Source organism: Choloepus didactylus, chromosome 2, assembly GCF_015220235.1.
Source record: "Choloepus didactylus isolate mChoDid1 chromosome 2, mChoDid1.pri, whole genome shotgun sequence".
NCBI lineage: Eukaryota > Metazoa > Chordata > Mammalia > Pilosa > Megalonychidae > Choloepus > Choloepus didactylus.
Genome location: NC_051308.1, coordinates 131,948,344 through 131,967,711, shown reverse-complemented (window position 1 = coordinate 131,967,711; position 19,368 = coordinate 131,948,344). Strand labels below are relative to the sequence as shown.

The following is a 19,368-nucleotide window of genomic DNA, read 5'->3' as shown; positions in this document are numbered from 1 at the left end:
ATATTACCTCATTTTTTTCTTGCTTAGCTGGTCCTGGATTCTGTGCTCCATTTGCAGGATCTTTTTCTGAAATTGAACTCTGGCCCAGGATTTCACTGCTGATAGGCCGTTGGGCCTCAATCGGTGTATCACTTCAAAGGTGCAAAAAAACAAAAAGGCAGAGGTGGAGGTGAAGAAGAATATATTTTCATTAGAGAAATCTTGATTTTTATAAATGTCGAAAATTTAGCCTAAGTATATATCAAATGCACAAAAATAAGTGTTTCATTTTTTCTTTCTTAAGTGTATAAAGTAAAGAGTTTTAAAACATTAGAACTTGCTTACAGTGGAGAAGCATTGGATTATTAGGCAAGGAGGGTAGGGGCTCCGATCTAAAATCAGTTGTGTAACCATATTCTCTGTGGCTCAGATTCATCTATAAACTGATTAACAGGTTGGATGACCTGATGCCTAAATTTTCTTTATGAACTCTAAATCTGTGACTTTGTTAACCATACATTTATTTTTTCCCTCCCAATATGTTTCTACAAAATTTTAAGAATTTTTGAGATTTTATTAAAAGGCTATCTTCAATCTACTTGCACTTAACATAAACCTAAACAAACATTTTCCCAAGCTAACTGGTAAGTTTGAGATCTTATGTCATTTTGTTCCTAGTATTCTTCAAAAACATTGGCAATTTCTACTTTTCATAGCTACTCTGTTCAAAATTTTTAACAACTAGCATCATGCAAAGATGAGGAATGCCACAGACAGTTATGCACGTTACCTACTGGTACAAAGCACCACGGGAACAACAAAAAAAGTAAAATGATCTCTGCCTTCAAGTAATTTGATTATGAGGTGGCTTCTGCATGTAACACATATCAAAATATAGTTAAGTTTCACAGAGCAGAGCCAGACAGTCATCCTCATAATTAGTTAGGAGCCTTGTGAATGGATAAAACTACACAAGAAAAGGAGGAAGTCAAGGACAAAACCCTGGAAAATGGTTTTATTCAAAGGTAAGTGGGAAAAATATGAGCCAGTGAAGACGAATTAAAAGGAGTACTGACAGAAAACTTACAGAAGAACCCTGAGAAGACAGAGTCACAAAGATAATGGAGAAGAGAATCTCAATGAATAGGTCATCAATGTCAAATGCTGCAGAGAGGTGCACTGGTATAGAGAACTAAGAATCAAGACCAGTGTCTGAACCATATGAGTTGACAATAAAATAAGAATTAGCTAAATTGCTTTAAAGATAGCACATTCTAAGTCCTAAAGAGGCTAAGTAGAATTAGGACTTAGAACAGGTAAGTGGATTTGGAAATTAGATATGACTTTCAAGAAGGGAGGTTCAATGAAAAAAAAAAAAAATTATTCTCAGTCTCCTTGCTGGTTCATCCTCCATTACCCAACCTTAGTTACTCAAAGAGCAGCCCTGGGGCCTCTTTTCTTCTCCTGCTATACTCTGGTTTTAAGTGAATCATTAAAATACTTTTAAAAGCTGGACTTGGTTTTAAGAGGCCCAGGAAAATGTAGCCTTTGCTCTCACTGCCAGCCTCCCCTGGCACTGTTTTCTCTCCCTCACTCACTAAACTCCAGCCACATTGACTTAATTTCCTTTCCTCAGACTCAAATGGCTCTCTCCTGCTTCTGAGACTTAAAAAGACTGTTTATTCTACTTGGACTATTTTTCTATTTCCCTCATTCCCTCACTAACTCCTTCTCATCATTTAGCTTAAGCATCACTTTCTTGGGCAAACCTTCTCAGATCTCTAAACTGAGGCAAGTTCTGCTGATCTCAAGAGTAACCCAGCCAAATGTAATTAGACAACTGTATAATTTGTTATTTAATGTCTGTCTCTTCCATTATGTAAACATAATGAGGACAAAGACTATATCCATCCTATGCACTACTAACTCCCCAATGCCCAACCTAATCTCTTGCATATAGGAGTTATCAAACTTTTAAATAAATTAACAAAGTAGAGGCAGTGAGTACAGTCTCATGTTCTAGAAGTTTGACTTTTTCTCCCTTATACTTTCCTGTATTTACTAAATTCTCTACCAAAAAACGGCATGAAACATACTCTAAAGCAGAAGCAAATTATGGGAGCAAGTAGAACAGATTGTTCTATTCAAGTCGTAATCCCAAAAGAATAATCTATCCTTGATTACTGCTAAATTTCCTTGAGAGTGCTATAAGATTTGAACGAAACGAAACAAACAGCACCCCAAAAATTTCTTAGCAAAATGCCCTGGCAGATAACATAAATATACAAAATGAAAGTGAACTCTTTATAAATGACTCTCACATTTCAATTGTACAGTTAATGCAAACATGATTTGGCAACTTAACTTTTAAAAAAAAAATAAATGTTTGCTTTGCTAAAAACCTCATTATTTCTCACATAAGAAAGCAAGAGTGAATTCAGAGGTTAAGTGTGAAGACAAATGTATTTTTACTAAATATTCAAAAAATTTTAATAATGAATATTTTAATAACGAACTATGGCCTAGGAATGCATTTATATCTATTTTTACATTCTGCAGTATTTAACCCTTTATTTTTTAATGCAATTTTATTGAGATATATTCACACACCATATAATCCATCCAAAGTATATAATCAATGGCTCACAGTATCATCATATAGTTGTGCATTGCCACAATCAATTTTAGAACATTTTCTTCACTCCAAAATAAAGAAAAAAATTAAAATAAAAAAGAACATCCAAAATATCCCAAACCCCTTATCCCCTCTATTATTTATATTCATTTTTTGTCTCTATTTTATTACTCATCTGCCCATACACTGGATAAAGGGAGTGTCAGTCACAAGGTTTTCACAATCATACCGTCACACCATAAAAGCCATAGAGTTATACAATCATCATCAAGAATCAAGTCTACTGGATTACAGTTCAACAGATTCAGGTATCTCCTTCTAGCTATCCCAATACACTAGAAACTAAAAAGGAATACACATATAATACATAAGAATAACCTCCAGGATGATCTCTCAACTCCTTTGAAATCTCTTAACCACTGAAACTTTATTTTGTTTCATTTCCATTCCCCTTTTTGGTCAAGAAGGCTTTCTCAATTCCATGATGCCAGGGCCAGGTTCATCCCTAGGAGCCATGCCCTTCATAGTGGGGAAGGTGGTGAGTTTATCTACTTTCTGAGAGAAAGAGGTTCTCTGGGGGTGACTCTTAGGCATAATTATAAGTAAGATTAGCTTCTCCTTTGCAGGAATGTTTCAGAAGGGCAAGCCCCAAGATCAGGGCTTGGCCTATTAAATTGGTGGTGCCCAATGCCTATAAGACTATCAGGAATTCCCCAGGTGGGGGAAGTTTAATATTTCCACATTTTCCCCAGTCCCTCAAGGAGGCTTTGCAAATACTTTTTTATCCTCTGCCCAAAATACTCTGGGATGTATCAGGGTATTACATTATCCTGTACAGAATAACGAGATCTCATTCCCTATTCTAGGTTCCATGTAATTATGTTGTTTAAATAAACTGACCATACAGGTTAAATTAGTTAGTGTGTTACAGAGAATATAAATTTTGTACCAAATAAACATCTCTTAAATAACAGTTAAAACTCAGAATAGATGTGACTGCTGTAAGAGCTTACAATCTAGGCACCTTTACAATAAGCCTTATTGAACATTCTGTATTCCTGCATTGTCGACTGCCCAGTCTCTACCCACGTTCTATCCCCTGATAACCTATGCTCTTGAATTCAATTCTCAGCATTTGCTCATTATAGTTAGCTTATATTAGTGAGGCCTTACAATATTTGTCCTTTTGTTTCTGGCTTATTTCACTCAACACAATGTCCTCAAGGTTCATTCACCTAATTGCATGCCTCACAACTTCATTCCTTCCTGCAGCTACTAAATATTCCATTGCATGTATACACCACAGTTCGTCTTTCTGTTCACCCATCGATGTACCCTTAGGCCTCCTCCATCCATTGCAATCTGCAATTGTAAATACTGCCGCCATGAACACCAGTGTGCAAATGCCTATACTTGTCCCTGCTTTCAGTTCTTCCAAGTATATACCAAAAAACAGGGTTGCAGGATCAAATAGCAACTCTATACCTAGCCTCCTGTGGAACCACCACGCTGACCTCCAGAGGGCCTGCACGGTTCTATTTCCCTACCAACAATGAATAGACATATCTCTCTCTCTCTATTTCTTCTTCAGCACTTTAATCTTTCTATTTATTTTTTAAACATCGAACCCCTTCTTAAGGAAGGAAATGGTGTCCAAGTTCTCTCTCATACTTCAGTGCCTCTGAACATGCTATTCCCTCTGTTTGAAACACTACTTTCCTGAGCCCCTTTTTCCATTTTCCAAGTCAAGTCCTAGTCCTCTTTCACTTCTAGCAAGCCTCCCTTGGTAAATCTCCCCCAAATCTAAGTAAGGCATACCTCCTACATGCTCCCTCAGCACATTTCATCTATTATGCCTGTCACAGCATTTAACACAGTATACTGTAAGCACTGTTCACAAGGCTATATCCTCCACTAAATTATAAGCTTTAAAGGGCAGGAAACATGTAGCATTCACCATTGTATCTCCAGGGCCCAGCAAAACAAACAATCAAAACCTTGTTGAATGAATGAGATGACTAGCAATACTAGTAAGAAAAGAGATTAACAAGTAATATACAATTCCTAAGCATCTAAACATACATACATACACCCATACCCAGAGGAGAAAGTAGGAAAACCTGGGAAGAGTTTTTAGCTACCAGATTTTGCTGTATTCTGCTACTGACCATAAAAAGCCGCCTGTATGCCCATAAAAATAGAACGTGTAAGAATTAACTGCATAGAGATAGAATAAAATGATCATCACAAAGTAACTTTTGATTTTCCTTTGGAATTTATACAGTACTTCCATATGCATTATCTCATTTAACTTGCACAATAATCTGTGAAATAGGCTATTACCCCCATTTCAGACGAGGAAACAGAATCAAATAACAAGTGACTTTCATGAAATTGCATAGCTAGTAATTAGAGATAGGACTTGAACCTACATCTTCAGACTCCAAATCCAATGCTAGCCCATGCCTGAGCATACTTTAATTTTGAAAGTATTACAATGAATAGCCAAAACTTTCATATTTCAACTTATTTTTCTTCCTTTGTTTTGTGTTTGTATCTGTTCAAGTGAAAAGACAACCTTTCATCACACCAAACACTCCTTTACAAACCTTTCTTTCATGTTTTATCTTCTTGTTTACCATAGTAACTCATCACTATATCCCAGTATGTAGTATAGTCTTAGTACATAGTTGACACTCAAATTTTTTTTTTAATGAATACTGACTTCAAACAAGTAGGAGCCTTTTCTTGTGGCATCTTTAACATAGTTGATCTAAGTGGGCTTACCAATAACTTTTAAATTATACCAACGGTGTTTTAAAATACAAAGTAAAGTAAATTTTTATATTTATTCACAACACAGTAGCTCTCCCATAGCATTTTTCTTAGTAGCAGCTCTTTGATACACTGTCCTTACCAAAACACAGTATGAGCTCTGAAAGGGAGAAATTTACATTTACTGAGCATGAATCACATGCTTGCCAGTATGCTAGGAGTTTTATCCTGTTTTGCAAATTAACATCATTATCCCTATTTTATACAGAAAGCAATTGAGGTTAACAAAGAGATTAACTTTCCCAAGGTCACAGCTAGTAAATGGCAAAACTATTGTTCAAACCCAAATCTAACTCCAGACCATGTTCTTTCCATTATTCCACACTGCTTTGACTCACAAATTGTCCAATTTCAGATGTTTTCTGGGTTATTGCTACTGCCCAGCTGGTAACATACGTGTTACTTTTTGACAAGTCATATTTTACCTCTCTGCTTATTTAGAATGGTCTAATAATTCTTACTCCACTGCCTGCAATTTTTACCCAGTCATTCCTCAACATTCCTTGATATCTACTACTCTTAACCTAGGCAATATCACATGTACAGTCAGAATTGGCTAGATTTTGTGATTTTTTTTTTCTCGGTAAAGACAATCCTACTGATGCACAAGTCCAAACATGCCATTCAAATACTAAGAAGCTCCTGTCATCTTATGTACACAGAAGAACACCTAGCAGCCCAGACAATGGAAATTTTCTCCAAAGGGACTGCAACTTCAAGAAAGGTTTGAGATAATCTCTACCAGTGTTAAAGACTCCCTATTCTCTGGGGATTAAATGATAGGATGCCGCTATATAAAATTATTCTCATCCATTTTCATCACTAGCTATCATCTCTAGCTTTCAAATATGAAATATGGAGCAGTAGGGTGCCTTAAGAAGTCACCTAGACTATATCCTAGCCTTCTGAAGGTACTTTACTTAACTGACCCTAGAATCCTCCTATCTCTTTAAAGAACATTAAAGAAATTATCACAAACCCCCCTCCTCTACAATTTCACAGCAACTTCACAGAAAATGCTTCCCTATATATTTAAACTATACTTCCTATAACTTAAGATCTTCCCTTGCTTTAATTTGAAACAGAAATTCCATTTCTATTGCTCCTTCTTACGCATAGAATGCATCCCACTGTCCTATGTGAATATGTAAAGGTTTGGTTTTTGTGCTCTTTCATGAAATAAATTTATTGCAGTCAATACTGATACTTCACAGTACTGACTCTGAGTTATAGTAAACCAGCCATATGTCCTAACAGGTCTCCTGATAAAGCAAGGCAGAAATTTTCCTAACCCCTGAAATAAAGAATGGCTAATCAAGAGGTCGTTACTTCATGCCAGATTTAAAGGAAAAACTGAGTGGTGGCTTTAACACTTATTTCCCTCACGTATATAAAGAATTACTAAAGAAAGATAAGTGGAAATTATCAGAGATTTTCATGTGCACAGTTGTTCACTACAGTACTACTTATGGGAGAAAAAACTGGAAAAGACCTGATGTCCTCAATAAGAAATTGGCTAAAATTATGGCACACTCATAAAATTGAATACTGCACACTCAATATTAAACACTGATCTCAAGAAATAAGAATATGGGAAAATATTCATGATCTATCAAGTGACAAAAGCATATTACATGAAAATATATACAGCATATCCCAATTTTTAAAAAAATATACTCATAGAAAAATATAAGATCGTGGAGATTTTAATTTCATCCTTATTCTCCTCTATGTTTTCCAAATTTTCTTCAATGCTCATGTGTTGCTTTTATGACCAGCAAAAGAATACAGAATATAAAGATAAAGGTTTTCCCTTATAATTGTAATTATCAAAATTTTAAAAGCCCTTTCCAAAGTTACTAAGAAATATGCCTTGGCTTTTAAGGACAATGGTGGTTTGGAACTGTATGTACCCCAGAAAATCATGTTCTTAAATCTAATCCATTCCTGTGAGTGTACACCTATTGTAAGTAGGTTTTCATGAGTCTACTTCAGTTGAGGTATGGCCCAGAGTGGGTCTTAATCTTCTTACTGGAGTCTTTTAGAAATGGGATAAAGACAGAAGCAAGAAGATGAAAGCAACACAAACCAGCAGACACCGCCATGTGCCTTGCCATGTGGCAGAGGACCCAAGGATTGCTGGCAGCCAGTCTTCAGGAAGAAAGCATCACATTGATGATGACTTCATTTGAACATTCTTATGGCTTCAAAAATGTAATCTTGTAAGCTAATAAATTCCCTTTGTTAAGAAGCAAACTCATTTCATGGTATCTGCTTTCAACAGCTGAGCAAACTAAAACAAGGACTAACTTCCAACTTTGGACTTAAATCTTAAAACACACCGCCACACACTACAATTAGGTTATCTCACACTTGTGGAGATTTCCTAATTTTTATAAGTAAATACTTACCGTTCAGGAGATTCTTCATAAATACTGTGACATTCTGTATTTTCAAGCATGAGACTTCTACTAAGATTCTGAACTCCTGGATAATGGAAGTTAGCAAAGGAATGTGACATTGGAGAAGTTTTGTTCCCAAGGTCTGAGATTCTCTTATCATGACTGGTTAGCCCACAAGTGAGGCCATCTAAAGCAGGATTCAGAGAGCGGGTCATATAGGCATCAGCTGATTGAGGCCTTCTCATTGGGGATGATGGATAGGGAGAAAGTTTACTAATAAGAGGAGTCAGAAGATCAGCATATGCAGCTTTTGTAGGTTTCAGAAGTTTGTCAACATGAATATTAAGCATTTTCTGTTCAAAAGCACAAGAGAAGACAGAAGATGGAAGATTCTGAAGCCATGATAATAAACTCAGATCCAAATCATCACAACCATTACCACATAAGAGGTCAATGCCAAGAAGTACTTCACTTTCTGTAATTTCTTCTCCAGTTGCTTTACTCTGACAAAATTCTACACAACATTCATAAAGTAGGCCCTTCATTACAAGCTGAAATAAACGATTGTTACTTGCTTTAAAACCAGCCTCACTAAGCTTCCTATCAGCAGGGATGAATTCTGCAACCATAACGCAAGCCTCTTCAAAACAGTGAACTCGTGCAGTGCTAGGGTTCCAGTCCTTAAATTCGGCATGATTGGTCAAACGAGGCAAAGTCAAAAGCAAACAGAGCTTGCTATAGTCATCTTTAGAAGGACAGTACTCTTCTAGGGCATGTAAACATTGCACAGCTTCCTGCATGGTAAATTCCAGCTGTAAGAAAAATATAAATGATAACTATAAAGAGAGATACTGTGAGATAGCAAAAGAGTAAGACATTTTTTTCTTCAACTACAAAGATACTTTACAAACTTTCATAAACCATTAAACTGCAGAAGGAAAATGGTAGTCCACAGAACATTCATATAATTTGTAAGATTTGTAACAACTTTCAAGTCAGGGACTAAAATGTTTTCACAATTATAATGAAAAGATAAAAAAAATTGGTTAACACATTAAACATTTATCTATAAAGATAATGTTCTAGTTCAGAGTTAAGATTGTAAGTATTGAAAAATATACTTTTTTCGGGATAAAAATAATTGAATTTTCTAGAAATGAAAACTAAAGCATGCCAAAAGTCAAGTACTTATAAAGTTTGCTATTACTCCAGCTTACCCAAAGGCAAAGGAGCTATTCTCTTAGCCCAAACTTGCCTTAGGACAAATTTTTGTGGGCAAAGAAATCTACATCTACAGTTTATTTACTACAAAAACAGCACAGAGACAGAACAAAAGAAAGCTTAGCTGAAAGACAAATTATAACAATTTTTAAGAGAATATTTTCTTAGAACTCTAAGAATTTAATGCTGTAAGGAACCTTAGAACTTACCTAGCCCCCCATTATATAAAATACCTCCATATTTTATATATGGGAAAAGTTAAGATGCAGATTTAACAAAGGAAATTCAGCTGGTTAATGACAAAGACAGAATAAAAATTAGTTCTCCTGACACACGTACCAGTGTTGTTTTCACTTTTGGACATCATTTTCTGGTGAACATTTCCCTATTATATGTGAAAGTTCCCATTGTAATATATTTTGGGTTTACTTCAATGAACACTTATTGGCACTTAAAAAAAGTTTCCTTGGTTTTGGATGTGACCTAATACAAATATTAAAACTTTAAAAGTAACTCTCTAGGCTATCCTGAAGATTACTCTTATGCAAGCTCTAGCCAGATATCCCAAATGGCCATGGTATGCCAAGCCCTAACCAACATTAGTCCCAAAATACCTAGGTCCCTATCTGAGACTCTATAACAGTTTCACTCACTAAGTATATTTTTCAGGAACTTAAATCCATCAGAGTGTTCCTATGCCAGTCAAGTCCTAAAACCCAGAGGCAACAGCCTCTTTAAGAACATCAACCTGATGCAGCCCCCTTCCCCGTAATGTCAACACCCCTTTTCAATATGAACAAGTTACGGTGGTCACTGCCTAGACACCCCTGAAAATCAAGAAAGGGATTAAACAAGAGGAAGGGGTAGTCACAAACAACATAGGACTTAACAAAGGATTACAAATACTGAATCTTTATATAAATATATATATATATTTATATATATTTAGATGGTAGGATATTAGAATAGCTAGAAGGAAATAACTGAAATGGTGGATCTGTAACCCATAACATTCTTCGAAATTTGCTCTATAGCAACTTGTTAAATTGTACTTTAAAAGTTAACACATTTCTGTATATATCTTATATTTCACTTAAGGAAATAACGAACTGTGGAAGTGTAATTCATTCTTTCAAATTACCTATATTACCACTTGTTAAATTGTACTTTGAAAGTTATCACCTTTCTGTATATATGCTATATATATCACAATAAGGAAATAACTGAAATTGTAGAATGGTAAACCACAACATTCTTTGAAATTTGTTCTCTAACTACTTGTTAAATTGTACTTTGAAAGTTATCACTATTCTGGATATATGTTAAATTTCACAATAAAAAATGCATTTAAAAAGTAACTCTAATCAAAAAGAACTTAATATCATTAAATTTAAATTTTCATAGAGATACACAACATTTTATGAAAAAACTACCTTCTGGATCAAAGAAAATACTCAAAACAGAAAAGGGGGGGTTTAAATATAATGCACTTCTAGGATAAGAAAAGAAGCAATGATGAAGAGTCATCAAGTCAAATATCTCTTGCTTATCTAAATCCAAGAGGGGATCACAGACTATCCAATCAGCCAGCCTTTCATATAACATCTTGGTTTAAACCATTGAACAAGTTTGGAAGCACTATCGATTGAAAGTACTACATCTGCAAAATAGCCAATCTTGCTCCATTCAAACTCACAAAAATCTAAAATTCATGATACTAATCTTTGGTGTAGTGAAGAAAAAATTTATGGCTGAAAACAAGACTATGGCGCAAACCTTCAGGAATAAAAATCTTACATGCTGTGGTTCATCTTCTGCTGACATTGCATTGTTAACACACAAAGCTTCTAAAAACTTCTGCTTCAGGATTATATAACGAAACCTGTGATAAATAAAATAAAAAACATTAAATATGTTTAAAAAGCTGAATGATAGCCATGTCAGACTGGAAATTAAATTCATGTTGCTAGAGCAAAAGCAGGCCAAATTTGTTTTAGAGGACTAATTACTTCTTTTTAAAACATTTATTTTTTAAAAAATTAATTTTCTAATGTCTGATAAGTCAAATGTATTTTTAAGTTACTGTAGGTACTTTGCTTTCAGAAAATTCTTACCAAGCTTATTACATTAAAACTATAATTCAAATAATTTCAGTATCTAGCAATCACAATTTAGTGCTCAATGTAAAGGATTTCTAGTTTCAATATTAATTCTAAACAAAAATTAAGTTTTTGTGGAAGATGTCAAGTGTCATCTAATAGGAAATAAAAGTCCTTTACATTTAAAATGTTTTGTCTTTCCAAAATATATCATGTCTTTCCTTTTAAACATGAGAAAGGTCTAATAAAAACTGACCTGAAGGGGTAGGAAAAACAGATAACATTTCTAAAAAGCCACAAAGTAACTACAGACCCAAAGCTTTTTAACAGGGATCTTTCAAAGGAAGGGGAAGGGAGAACAAAAAGTCTACTTGACTTAAGAAACAAATCTTTTTCATCTCTTAAGCACTATAAAGAAAAAGTATTTCTAAGGGTTTTAAAAAATAATGAACCTTTACTCATTTTTTTCAACCATTTTTGTAGTAGCAAATATGTGTCCAATAAAAAAAAAAATCCCTGCCATAAAGAAGAGGGTATTCCAATAAATGGCATAAAATCTATTATATAGGGTTCAGCAAGGTCTCAAAGGAGCGCAAAATCAATTCTACCATAAGGTGTGGGAAGTAAAAAGAGACACTAATAAGAACTCTTTGAAGATGATTAAGAATATGCTAAGTAAGGGCAGCATATGGCAAAAAGAATAATATTACAGATAAATAAAGACTATACAAGCATGAAGAGGTATCAAGTAGTATGGTATGAATGGAGGAGAATCAAAAAACAATATGAGATTCCACTTCTGGTAATGGTGGAGTAATTGTATCTGGCTGACCTTCCTGCAAATAAAAATAATAAAACCTGGATAAAATACAAAAACTAATTATTTGAAAGCACTGGAAAGCCATCAAAAGCTGGCAAAAACTAGAGTGGAGGTGAACCTTGGAAAAAAAGGAACTTCAGGGATGAGACGCAAGAGGCAAGGCTTTCCAGCAGAGGGCACTCCCCAGTACACACAGTGTGAGCTAGAAAACCAGAAAAGTTGAAGTCTTACTGGCCTGAAGAGTCAGCAAAAAGTGTGGGAGCCACGATAGAAATATACCAAAATCTATTATATAAGGTTTGCCCAAATCCTTGGCTGACCTTTAAACTGTGGAGATGCCAGGGAGACTCCAAAGGGCCCAGTGAAAACAACAGATAGAAGGCTTAAGGACTGAGCAGAGATTTCAGCTGGTGTACATTAGGAGGGAGACAGACTTTGCATTTTGAGTCCAGCCAGGTTAATTACCTGACAGAATAAAAATCAACACTTTTCAATGAAGATATCAGAATCCAGAGTCTCTACAATGGAGCCACAATGTGCAGAATACATTTAAAAGTGATTAGACGGTAAAGAAACAGAAAAATGTGATTCATAGTTAAGAGAAAATCAGTCAATACAAAATGAGCCTGAGATGGCCTAGATATTGGAATTAGCAAACAAGGACTATAAAGCAGCTCTTATAAATATGCTCAAGGACTGAAAGAAAAATATGATCACAATGAATGGATGGGGGAATATTTCACCAGAAAAACGGAAATTATAAGAGAACCAAAAGAAAATTCTGAAACTGAAAAGTACTGACTGTGTCATCTGAAACAAAAAATTCACTGTTTATCAGCAGTCTGCTAATAGCAGAAGTGTCAATGAACATAAAAGAAAAATCAATAGAAGTAATCCAGTCTGAATATTATAGAGAAATAAAATATTTTTAATAAATGAACAGAACAACACAGTGAACCCTATTGTAAACAATGGACTATACCTAGTAAGATAATTATAAAAGTGTTCTTTCATCGATTATCACAAATGTACCACACTAATGCAAGGTGTTAATAATAGGATGGCGAGACTGGTGAGCTGTATGTTTTAGTTACTCCTCCAGGAAAGTAGGTAGAAAGCCAGGAACTGCGTGGACTGGACACCACAGAGCAATCTGACTTTGGGCATACTTCATACAACACTCATGAAAACGTCGAACTGCTGAGATCAGCGAAATCTGTAAGTTTTTGCAACCAGGGGACCCGCGCCCCTCCCTGCCAGGCTCAGTCCCGGGGGAGGAGGGGCTGTCAGCTCCGGGAAGGAGAAGGCAGAACTGCAGTGGCAGCCCTTATCGGAAACTCATTCTGCTGATCCAAACTCCAACCATAGATAGACGGAGACCAGACACCAGAGAATCTGAGAGCAGCCAGCCCAGCAGAGACGAGACACGCATAGAAAAAAAAACAACACGAAAAACTCCAAAATAAAAGCGGAGGATTTTTGGAGTTCTGGTGAGCGTGGAAGGGGGAAGGGCAGAGCTCAGGCCCGAGCTCGGGCCCTGAGGCGCATATGCAAATCCCGAAGAAAAGCTGATCTCTCTGCCCTCTGGACCTTTCCTTAATGGCCCTGGTTGCTTTGTCTCTTAGCATTTCAATAACCCATTAGATCTCTGAGGAGGGCCTGTTTTTTTTTTGTTGTTGTTTTTTGTTTTTTGTTTTTTGTTTTTTTTTAATCCTTTTTTCTTTTTCTAAAACAATTACTCTAAGAAGCCCAATACAGAAAGCTTCAAAGACTTGCTATTCGGGCAGGTCAAGTCAAGAGCAGAACTAGGAGAGCTCTGAGACAAAACGCAATAATCCAGTGGCTGAGAAAATTCACTAAACACCACAACTTCCCAAGAAAAGGGGGGTGTCTGCTCACAGCCATCATCCTGGTGGACAGGAAACACTCCTGCCCATCGCCAGCCCCATAGCCCAGAACTGCCCCGGACAACCCAGTGTGACGGAAGTGCTTCAAATAACAGGCACACACCACAAAACTGGGCGTGGACATTAGCCTTCCCTGCAACCTCAGCTGATTGTCCCAGAGCTGGGAAGGTGGAGCAGTGTGAATTAACAAAGCCCCATTCAGCCATCATTTCAGCAGACTGGGAGCCTCCCTACACAGCCCAGCAGCCCAGAACTGCCCTGGGGGGACGGCACTCACCTGTGACATAGCACAGTCATCCCTCAACAGAGGACCCGGGGTGCACGGCCTGGAAGAGGGGCCCACTTGCAAGTCTCAGGAGCCATACGCCAATACCAAGGACTTGTGGGTCAGTGGCAGAGACAAACTGTGGCAGGACTGAACTGAAGGATTAGACTATTGCAGCAGCTTTAAAACTCTAGGATCACCAGGGAGATTTGATTGTTAGAGCCACCCCCCCCCTCCCTGACTGCCCAGAAACACGCCCCATATACAGGGCAGGCAACACCAACTACACACGCAAGCTTGGTACACCAATTGGACCCCACAAGACTCACTCCCCCACTCACCAAAAAGGCTAAGCAGGGGAGAACTGGCTTGTGGAGAACAGGTGGCTCGTGGACGCCACCTGCTGGTTAGTTAGAGAAAGTGTACTCCACGAAGCTGCAGATCTCATAAATTAGAGATAAGGACTTCAACTGGTCTACAAATCCTAAAAGAACCCTATCAAGTTCAGCAAATGCCACGAGGCCAAAAACAACAGAAAATTATAAAGCATATGAAAAAACCAGACGATATGGATAACCCAAGCCCAAGCACCCAAATCAAAAGACCAGAAGAGACACAGCACCTAGAGCAGCTACTCAAAGAACTAAAGATGAACAATGAGACCATAGTACGGGAGATAAAGGAAATCAAGAAGAACCTAGAAGAGCATAAAGAAGACATTGCAAGACTAAATAAAAAAATGGATGATCTTATGGAAATTAAAGAAACTGTTGACCAAATTAAAAAGATTCTGGACACTCATAGTACAAGACTAGAGGAAGTTGAACAACGAATCAGTGACCTGGAAGATGACAGAATGGAAAATGAAAGCATAAAAGAAACAATGGGGAAAAAATTTGAAAAAATCGAAATGGACCTCAGGGATATGATAGATAATATGAAACGTCCAAATATAAAACTCATTGGTGTCCCAGAAGGGGAAGAAAAGGGTAAAGGTCCAGGAAGAGTATTCAAAGAAATTGTTGGGGAAAACTTCCCAAATCTTCTAAACAACATAAATACACAAATCATAAATGCTCAGCGAACTCCAAATAGAATAAATCCAAATAAACCCACTCCGAGACATATACTGATCACACTATCAAACACAGAAGAGAAGGAGCAAGTTCTGAAAGCAGCAAGAGAAAAGCAATTCACCACATACAAAGGAAACAGCATAAGACTAAGTAGTGACTACTCAGCAGCCACCATGCAGGCAAGAAGGCAGTGGCACGATATATTTAAAATTCTGAGTGAGAAAAATTTCCAGCCAAGAATACTTTATCCAGCAAAGCTCTCCTTCAAATTTGAGAGAGAGCTTAAATTTTTCACAGACAAACAAATGCTGAGAGAATTTGCTAACAAGAGACCTGCCCTACTGGAGATACTCAAGGGAGCCCTACAGACAGAGAAACAAAGAAAGGACAGAGAGACTTGGAGAAAGGTTCAGTACTAAAGAGATTCGGTATGGGTACAATAAAGGATATTAATAGACAGAGGGGAAAAATATGACAAACATAAACCAAAGGATAAGATCGCTGATTCAAGAAATGCCTTCATGGTTATAACGTTGAATGTAAATGGATTAAACTCCCCAATTAAAAGATATAGATTCGCAGAATGGATCAAAAAAAATGAACCATCAATATGTTGCATACAAGAGACTCATCTTAGACACAGGGACACAAAGAAACTGAAAGTGAAAGGATGGAAAAAAATATTTCATGCAAGCTACAGCCAAAAGAAAGCAGGTGTAGCAATATTAATCTCAGATAAAATAGACTTCAAATGCAGGGATGTTTTGAGAGACAAAGAAGGCCACTACATACTAATAAAAGGGGCAATTCAGCAAGAAGAAATAACAATCGTAAATGTCTATGCACCCAATCAAGGTGCCACAAAATACATGAGAGAAACACTGGCAAAACTAAAGGAAGCAATTGATGTTTCCACAATAATTGTGGGAGACTTCAACACATCACTCTCTCCTATAGATAGATCAACCAGACAGAAGACCAATAAGGAAATTGAAAACCTAAACAATCTGATAAATGAATTAGATTTAACAGACATATACAGGACATTACATCCCAAATCACCAGGATACACATACTTTTCTAGTGCTCACGGAACTTTCTCCAGAATAGATCATATGCTGGGACATAAAACAAGCCTCAATAAATTTAAAAAGATTGAAACTATTCAAAGCACATTCTCTGACCACAATGGAATACAATCAGAAGTTAATAACCATCAGAGACTTAGAAAATTCACAAATACCTGGAGGTTAAACAACACACTCCTAAACAATCAGTGGGTTAAAGAAGAAATAGCAAGAGAAATTGCTAAATATATAGAGACGAATGAAAATGAGAACACAACATACCAAAACCTATGGGATGCAGCAAAAGCAGTGCTCAGGGGGAAATTTATAGCACTAAACGCATATATTAAAAAGGAAGAAAGAGCCAAAATCAAAGAACTAATGGATCAACTGAAGAAGCTAGAAAATGAACAGCAAACCAATCCTAAACCAAGTACAAGAAAGAAATAACAAGGATTAAAGCAGAAATAAATGACATACAGAACAAAAAAACAATAGAGAGGATAAATATCACCAAAAGTTGGTTCTTTGAGAAGATCAACAAGATTGACAAGCCCCTAGCTAGACTGACAAAATCAAAAAGAGAGAAGACCCATATAAACAAAATAATGAATGAAAAAGGTGACATAACTGCAGATCCTGAAGAAATTAAAAAAATTATGAGAGGATACTATGAACAACTGTATGGCAACAAACTGGATAATGCAGAGGAAATGGACAATTTCCTGGAAACATATGAACAACCTAGACTGACCAGAGAAGAAATAGAAGACCTCAACCAACCCATCACAAGCAAAGAGATCCAATCAGTCATCAAAAATCTTCCCACAAATAAATGCCCAGGGCCAGATAGCTTCACAGGGGAATTCTACCAAACTTTCCAGAAAGAACTGACACCAATCTTACTCAAACTCTTTCAAAACATTGAAGAAAATGGAATACTACCTAACTCATTTTATGAAGCTAACATCAATCTAATACCAAAACCAGGCAAAGATGTTACAAAAAAGGAAAACTACCGGCCAACCTCCCTAATGAATATAGATGCAAAAATCCTCAACAAAATACTTGCAAATCGAATCCAAAGACACATTAAAAAAATCATACACCATGACCAAGTGGGGTTTATTCCAGGCATGCAAGGATGGTTCAACATAAGAAAATCAATCAATGTACTACAACACATTAACAAGTCAAAAGGGAAAAATCAATTGATCATCTCAATAGATGCTGAAAAAGCATTTGACAAAATCCAACAACCCTTTCTGATAAAAACACTTCAAAAGGTAGGAATTGAAGGAAACTTCCTCAACATGATAAAGAGCATATATGAAAAACACACAGCCAGCATAGTACTCAACGGAGAGAGACTGAAAGCCTTCCCTCTAAGATCAGGAACAAGACAAGGATGCCCGTTATCACCACTGTTATTCAACATTGTGCTGGAAGTGCTAGCCAGGGCAATCCGGCAAGACAAAGAAATAAAAGGCATCCAAATTAGAAAAGAAGAAGTAAAACTGTCATTGTTTGCAGATGATATGATCTTATATCTAGAAAACCCTGAGAAATCGACGATACAGCTACTAGAGCTAATAAACAAATTTAGCAAAGTAGCGGGATACAAGGTTAATGCACATAAGTCAGTAATGTTTCTATATGCTAGAAATGAACAAACTGAAGAGACACTCAAGAAAAAGATACCATTTTCAATAGCAACTAAAAAAATCAAGTACCTAGGAATACACTTAACCAAAGATGTAAAAGACCTATACAAAGAAAACTACATAACTCTACTAAAAGAAATAGAAGGGACCTTAAAAGATGGAAAAATATTCCATGTTCATGGATAGGAAGACTAAATGTCATTAAGATGTCAATTCTACCCAAACTCATCTACAGATTCAATGCAATCCCAATCAAAATTCCAACAACCTACTTTGCAGACTTGGAAAAACTAGTTATCAAATTTATTTGGAAAGGGAAGATGCCTCGAATTGCTAAAGACACTCTAAAAAAGAAAAACGAAGTGGGAGGACTTACACTCCCTGACTTTGAAGCTTATTATAAAGCCACAGTTGCCAAAACAGCATGGTACTGGCACAAAGATAGACATATAGATCAATGGAATCGAATTGAGAATTCGGAGATAGACCCTCAGATCTATGGCCGACTGATCTTTGATAAGGCCCCCAAAGTCACTGAACTGAGTCATAATGGTCTTTTCAACAAATGGGGCTGGGAGAGTTGGATATCCATATCCAAAAGAATGAAAGAGGACCCCTACCTCACCCCCTACACAAAAATTAACTCAAAATGCACCAAAGATCTCAATATAAAAGAAAGTACCATAAAACTCCTAGAAGATAATGTAGGAAAACATCTTCAAGACCTTGTATTAGGCGGCCACTTCCTAGACTTTACACCCAAAGCACGAGCAACAAAAGAGAAAATAGATAAATGGGAACTCCTCAAGCTTAGAAGTTTCTGCACCTCAAAGGAATTTCTCAAAAAGGTAAAGAGGCAGCCAACTCAATGGGAAAAAATTTTTGGAAACCATGTATCTGACAAAAGACTGATATCTTGCATATATAAAGAAATCCTACAACTCAACGACAATAGTACAGTCGGCCCAATTATAAAATGGGCGAAAGATATGAAAAGACAGTTCTCTGAAGAGGAAATACAAATGGCCAAGAAACACATGAAAAAATGTTCAGCTTCACTAGCTATTAGAGAGATGCAAATTAAGACCACAATGAGATACCATCTAACACCGGTTAGAATGGCTGCCATTAAACAAACAGGAAACTACAAATGCTGGAGGGGATGTGGAGAAATTGGAACTCTTATTCACTGTTGGTGGGACTGTATAATGGTTCAGCCACTCTGGAAGTCAGTCTGCCAGTTTCTTAGAAAACTAGATATAGAGTTACCATTCGACCCAGCGATTGCACTTCTCGGTATATACCCGGAAGATCGGAAAGCAGTGACACGAACAGATATCTGCACGCCAATGTTCATAGCAGCATTATTCACAATTGCCAAAAGATGGAAACAACCCA

The 19,368-nt window shown here is 36.6% G+C and overlaps 1 protein-coding gene across 2 annotated transcripts in view; it reads right to left on the bottom strand.

The window, feature by feature from the left end:
- The window catches only part of WDR47 (WD repeat domain 47), a 79,336-nt gene that overhangs the window by 27,193 nt on the left and 32,775 nt on the right, over positions 1–19,368 (bottom strand). For both annotated transcript variants that reach the window (XM_037826473.1, XM_037826474.1), the window contains exons 4-6: positions 10,870–10,954; positions 7,861–8,663; positions 8–131 (exon numbers count right to left, since the gene is read on the bottom strand). In XM_037826473.1, the coding sequence (XP_037682401.1) occupies positions 8–131; positions 7,861–8,663; positions 10,870–10,954 (1,012 nt within the window). The remainder of the gene's footprint in view (positions 1–7; positions 132–7,860; positions 8,664–10,869; positions 10,955–19,368) is intronic.